The sequence below is a fragment of the Eucyclogobius newberryi genome, unplaced genomic scaffold, assembly GCF_026437365.1.
Source record: "Eucyclogobius newberryi isolate DKJ021-1_F unplaced genomic scaffold, fEucNew1.0.hap1 SCAF_96, whole genome shotgun sequence".
Lineage (NCBI taxonomy): Eukaryota > Metazoa > Chordata > Actinopteri > Gobiiformes > Gobiidae > Eucyclogobius > Eucyclogobius newberryi.
The window spans coordinates 289363-295000 of NW_027316539.1; the positions used below are offsets into that span (position 1 = coordinate 289363).

General features: G+C 49.6%; 1 protein-coding gene across 1 annotated transcript in view; it reads left to right on the forward strand.

Annotated features, from left to right (window-relative positions):
* The first annotated feature begins 1128 nt into the window (after positions 1-1128).
* The window catches only part of edaradd (EDAR-associated death domain), a 16782-nt gene continuing 12272 nt past the window's right edge, over positions 1129-5638 (forward strand). Inside the window, exon 1 of the mRNA XM_072439573.1 lies at positions 1129-1323. Within this exon, the coding sequence (XP_072295674.1) occupies positions 1272-1323 (52 nt within the window). The 5' untranslated portion in view covers positions 1129-1271. The remainder of the gene's footprint in view (positions 1324-5638) is intronic.

A 5638-nucleotide genomic window follows, 5' to 3' on the forward strand; every position in this document is an offset into this window, starting at 1 on the left:
TGGGTATGTCCGTATTGCACATGGGTATGTCAGTTTGTGTTGTAGAGTGTGACAGCAGCAGAAGGACCTACTTTGAAACGTCTCCTTCACACAGCGAGGGTGGCCTAGTCACTGAAGCTGCTCTTCAGAGTGGACAGAGTGTCCTGCAGGGGACAGAGTGTCCTGCAGGGGACAGAGTGTCCTGCAGGGGACAGAGTGTCCTGCAGGGGACAGAGTGTCCTGCAGGGGGCGACACTCATGGTCAAGCATAGATGTGAGTTTAGCCAGGACCCTTCTGTCCCCCACCTCCTGCACCGAGTCCAGAGGACAGCCCAGGACGGAGCTTTGTCCAGCTTCTTCCTCTCCCTCTGTGATGACCCCACCTACAGGAGCTGATGCACCACAGAGTCAGAGAAGGTCTTCAGGAGCGGCCCTGTCAGGAGCGGCCCTGTCAGGAGTGGCCCTGTCAGGGGCGGCCCTGTCAGGAGTGGTCCTGTCAGGACTGGCCCTGTCAGGAGTGGCCCTGTCAGGAGTGGTCCTGTCAGGAGTGGCCCTGTCAGGAGCGGCCCTGTCAGGAGTGGTCCTGTCAGGACTGGCCCTGTCAGGAGTGGTCCTGTCAGGAGTGGCCCTGTCAGGAGCGGCCCTGTCACTCCAAAAGACCTGAGTCTCCTCAGGAGGTAGAGCCAACTCTGGCTCTTCCTGTACAGTGCGTATATATATATATATATATATATATATATATATATATATATATATATATATATATACAAAGTGGCAGTCCAAATGCAGTTCCGCTTCTGTCCAGCAGGAACAGGGATGTAAGATTTAATACTAATACTACTCCCTCTCTCTCTCGCTCTCTCTCTCTCGCTCTCTCTCTCTCGCTCTCTCTCTCTCTCTCTCTCGCTCTCTCTCGCTCTCTCTCTCGCTCTCTCTCTCTCTCTCTCTCGCTCTCTCTCGCTCTCTCTCTCGCTCTCTCTCTCTCGCTCTCTCTCTCTCTCTCTCTCGCTCTCTCTCTCTCTCTCTCTCGCTCTCTCTCTCTCTCTCTCTCTCGCTCGCTCTCTCTCTCTCGCTCTCTCTCTCTCTCTCTCTCTCTCTCTATCTAAGGTAAAAGAGAGAGAGTTTCTATCACTTCTGCTTCTAAACCAAACAAAGGAAACTGGAGGAACTCCACATTATATTTGGATCTTTTGATTTCCCTTTTTCAGAGAAACTCTTCAGGGCTTAAACTGGGTCTGGACCAGGTCTAAACCAGGTCTAAACCAGGTCTAAACCAGGACTAAACCAGGACCATGGGAGAAGTGGGTTCCACGGACTCCAGCTGCCTTTACAAAGACCAGTTCTGTGAGTACAGCTTTCACCGGGTTAGTCCTGGTTTAGTCCTGGTTTAGTCCTGGTTTGGACCTGGTTTAGACCTGGTTTAGACCATGGTTTAGACCAGTGTTAGTCTTGGTTTAGCCTTTATTTAGTTTGGTTTTAGTCTCAAATTTATTTGGACATGTTTGAAAATGTTTTTGTACATTTTCACACTATTTTTAGATTAAATCAATTAAATTAAACCAGGTCCAAACCAGGTCCAAACCAGGTCTGAACCATGGTCTAAACCAGGTCTAAACCAGGTCCAAACCAGGTCTGAACCATGGTCTAAACCAGGTCTAAACCAGGTCCAAACCAGGTCTGAACCATGGTCTAAACCAGGTCTAAACCAGGTCTAAACCAGGTCTAAACCAGGTCTAAACCAGGACTAAACCAGGTCTGAACCATGGTCTAAACCAGGTCTAAACCAGGTCCAAACCAGGTCTGAACCATGGTCTAAACCAGGTCTAAACCAGGTCTAAACCAGGTCTAAACCAGGTCTAAACCAGGACTAAACCAGGTCCGAACCATGATCTAAACCAGGTCTAAACCAGGTCCGAACCAGGTCCGAACCATGATCTAAACCAGGTCTAAACCAGGTCCGAACCATGATCTAAACCAGGTCTAAACCAGGACTAAACCAGGTCCGAACCATGATCTAAACCAGGTCTAAACCAGGTCCGAACCATGATCTAAACCAGGTCTAAACCAGGACTAAACACACATTATATTGAGCGTTCACACGTGTGCAGGTTTGGACCTGTTCGGTCCTGATGAAGACTTGGTTTGATCCTGTTCAGAAAAAAGACGTTCGGTTTAACGTTTCACTTCAGAAAATGTGATAAAGAAAGAAAGAGAAGAGAAACCAACACTTTTAAGTCAGAAACGACACTGTTCAACCTGGGTCTGCAGAAGGTGGCCTGCGGGCCAAAGTTGGCCCGCAGGCCACCTTCTGCAGATAACTTATATAGTCTGGCCCACAAGCTTCACTGATGATTTGGTGTGGACGTAACGACACAAGGCCTTCACGAGAGCCGGTGCTGTGCGGGAGGGCTGTCCCAGGGGCCGGCTGATGAAAGGTGGACCACCGTTTCACCGTTTCAGGACGGTCACATTCTAAAGCCCTCGTGGGCTCGTTTCTCTGTGAATATAAATCAGGATTGTAAAAAAACACTCACAACTGTCCACTGTGGCCATGTTTCTATAGAAACGGTACAGGGCGGAGCGGTCCTGGTGCTTCCTTTCCTTTCAGGGGTCCGTAACAGCTGGTAGATGATTGGATAAGAGACTGCAGAGTCCGACCCACAAAGCTAGCAAAGCAGGTTAGCAACAGCTTTAGTCACGCCCCTCACACACACTAGCTTTAGCCACGCCCCTCACACACACTAGCTTTAGCCACGCACCTCACACGCACTAGCTTTAGCCACGCCCCTCACACACACTAGCTTTAGCCACGCCCCTCACACACACACTGGAATTACTAAATTACTTTTTGTGACTCGCTCAGATCGACCTCAGGATTAGAAAGTATCAGGAGGATTTACATCAGATTCATGAAGAAGACGTGTGTTGAGCTCATGTGGCAGAACCTGTCTGGACCTGTCTGGACCTGTCTGGACCTGTCTGGAAAGAAGCAATCCAGCACGTTCTGGGGGTGTGGCTTGTGTCAGGAGTCTGTGTTTTGTCTAAATTACCTGTTTCGGCCTTTTCTTGGCTTTCTTGGCTCGACTCCTGTGACAGACAGAGCAGAGCTAAAGAAAGACGGTTGTATATTATTATTTTTAGTCTGAATTGTTGATAAAAATGAATTATTTCTCAGGTTCAGGTTTGTTTTCACCGGTTTAAGACTTTTTGCAGTTTGTATTTGAATGGTCTATTTTTAATATACGCGAAGGAGGTTGAACAATAGATCTAAGTTTTTAAGAGTCCCAGGTTCCTTCTTTAGTGTGTTTTAGTCCTTCTTTAGTCCTGCTTTAGTCCCGCTTTAGACCCACTTTAGTCCTTCTTTAGTCCTGCTTTAGTCCCGCTTTAGACCCGCTTTACACCTGCTTTAGTCCCGCTTTAGTACCGCTTTAGTCCCGCTTTAGTCCCGCTTTACACCTGCTTTAGTCCCGCTTTACACCCGCTTTAGTCCTGCTTTAGACCCGCTTTAGTCCCGCTTTAGACCCGCTTTAGTCCCGCTTTAGTCCCGCTTTAGACCCGCTTTAGTCCCGCTTTAGACCCGCTTTAGTCCCGCTTTAGTCCCGCTTTAGTCCCGCTTTAGTCCCGATTTAGACCCGCTTTAGTCCCGCTTTAGACCCGCTTTAGTCCCGCTTTAGTCCCGCTTTAGTCCCGCTTTAGTCCCGATTTAGACCCGGTTTAGTCCCGCTTTAGACACGCTTTAGTCCCGCTTTAGACCCGCTTTAGTCCCGCTTTAGTCCCGCTTTAGACCCGCTTTAGTCCCGCTTTAGTCCCGCTTTAGTCCCGCTTTAGACCCGCTTTAGTCCCGCTTTAGACCCGCTTTAGTCCCGCTTTAGTCCCGCTTTAGTCCCGCTTTAGACCCGCTTTAGTCCCGCTTTGGACCCGCTTTAGTCCCGCTTTAGTCCCGCTTTAGACCCGCTTTAGTCCCGCTTTAGTCCCGCTTTAGACCCGCTTTAGACCCGCTTTAGTCCCGCTTTAGTCCTGCTTTAGTCCTGCTTTAGACCTGCTTTAGTCCTGCTTTAGTCCTGCTTTAGTCCTGCTTTAGACCCGCTTTAGTCCCGCTTTAGTCCCGCTTTAGTCCCGCTTTAGTCCCGCTTTAGTCCCGCTTTAGATCCGCTTTAGTCCCGCTTTAGTCCCGGTTTAGTCCCGCTTTAGACCCGCTTTAGTCCCGCTTTAGTCCCGCTTTAGACCCGCTTTAGACCCGCTTTAGTCCCGCTTTAGTCCCGCTTTAGTCCCGCTTTAGACCCGCTTTAGTCCCGCTTTAGTCCCGCTTTAGACCCGCTTTAGTCCCGCTTTAGTCCCGCTTTAGACCCGCTTTAGTCCCGCTTTAGTCCCGCTTTAGTCCCGCTTTAGTCCCGCTTTAGTCCCGCTTTAGTCCCGCTTTAGTCCCGCTTTAGATCCGCTTTAGTCCCGCTTTAGTCCCGGTTTAGTCCCGCTTTAGACCCGCTTTAGTCCCGCTTTAGTCCCGCTTTAGACCCGCTTTAGACCCGCTTTAGTCCCGCTTTAGTCCCGCTTTAGTCCCGCTTTAGACCCGCTTTAGTCCCGCTTTAGTCCCGCTTTAGACCCGCTTTAGTCCCGCTTTAGTCCCGCTTTAGACCCGCTTTAGTCCCGCTTTAGTCCCGCTTTAGACCCGCTTTAGACCCGCTTTAGACCCGCTTTAGTCCTGCTTTAGACCTGCTTTAGTCCTGCTTTAGTCCTGCTTTAGTCCCGCTTTAGACCCGCTTCAGTCCCGCTTTAGACCCGCTTTAGTCCTGCTTTAGACCTGCTTTAGACCTGCTTTAGACCTGCTTTAGACTTGCTTTAGTCCTGCTTTAGACCTGCTTTAGACCTGCTTTAGACCTGCTTTAGTCCTGCTTTAGTCCTGCTTTAGTCCCGCTTTAGACCCGCTTTAGTCCTGCTTTAGTCCTGCTTTAGTCCCGCTTTAGACCCGCTTTAGTCCTGCTTTAGTCCCGCTTTAGTCCCGCTTTAGACCCGCTTCAGTCCCGCTTTAGACCTGCTTTAGTCCTGCTTTAGACCTGCTTTAGACCTGCTTTAGTCCTGCTTTAGTCCTGCTTTAGTCCCGCTTTAGACCCGCTTTAGTCCCGCTTCAGTCCAGCTTTAGTCCTGCTTTAGTCCTGCTTTAGACCTGCTTTAGTCCTGCTTTAGACCTGCTTTAGTTTAGTCCTGCTTTAGTCCTGCTTTAGTCCTGCTTTAGTCCTGCTTTAGACCTGCTTTAGTCCTGCTTCAGTCCAGCTTTAGTCCTGCTTTAGTCCCGCTTTAGACCCGCTTTAGTCCTGCTTTAGTCCCGCTTTAGTCCCGCTTTAGACCCGCTTCAGTCCCGCTTTAGTCCTGCTTTAGTCCTGCTTTAGTCCTGCTTTAGTCCCGCTTTAGACCCGCTTTAGTCCCGCTTCAGTCCAGCTTTAGTCCTGCTTTAGTCCTGCTTTAGTCCCGCTTTAGTCCTGCTTTAGTCCTGCTTTAGTCCTGCTTTAGTCCCGCTTTAGTCCAGCTTTAGTCCCGCTTTAGTCCTGCTTTAGTCCCGCTTTAGACCCGCTTTAGTCCCGCTTTAGTCCAGCTTTAGACCTGCTTTAGTCCTGCTTTAGTCCTGCTTTAGTCCTGCTTTAGTCCCGCTTTAGTCCTGCTTTAG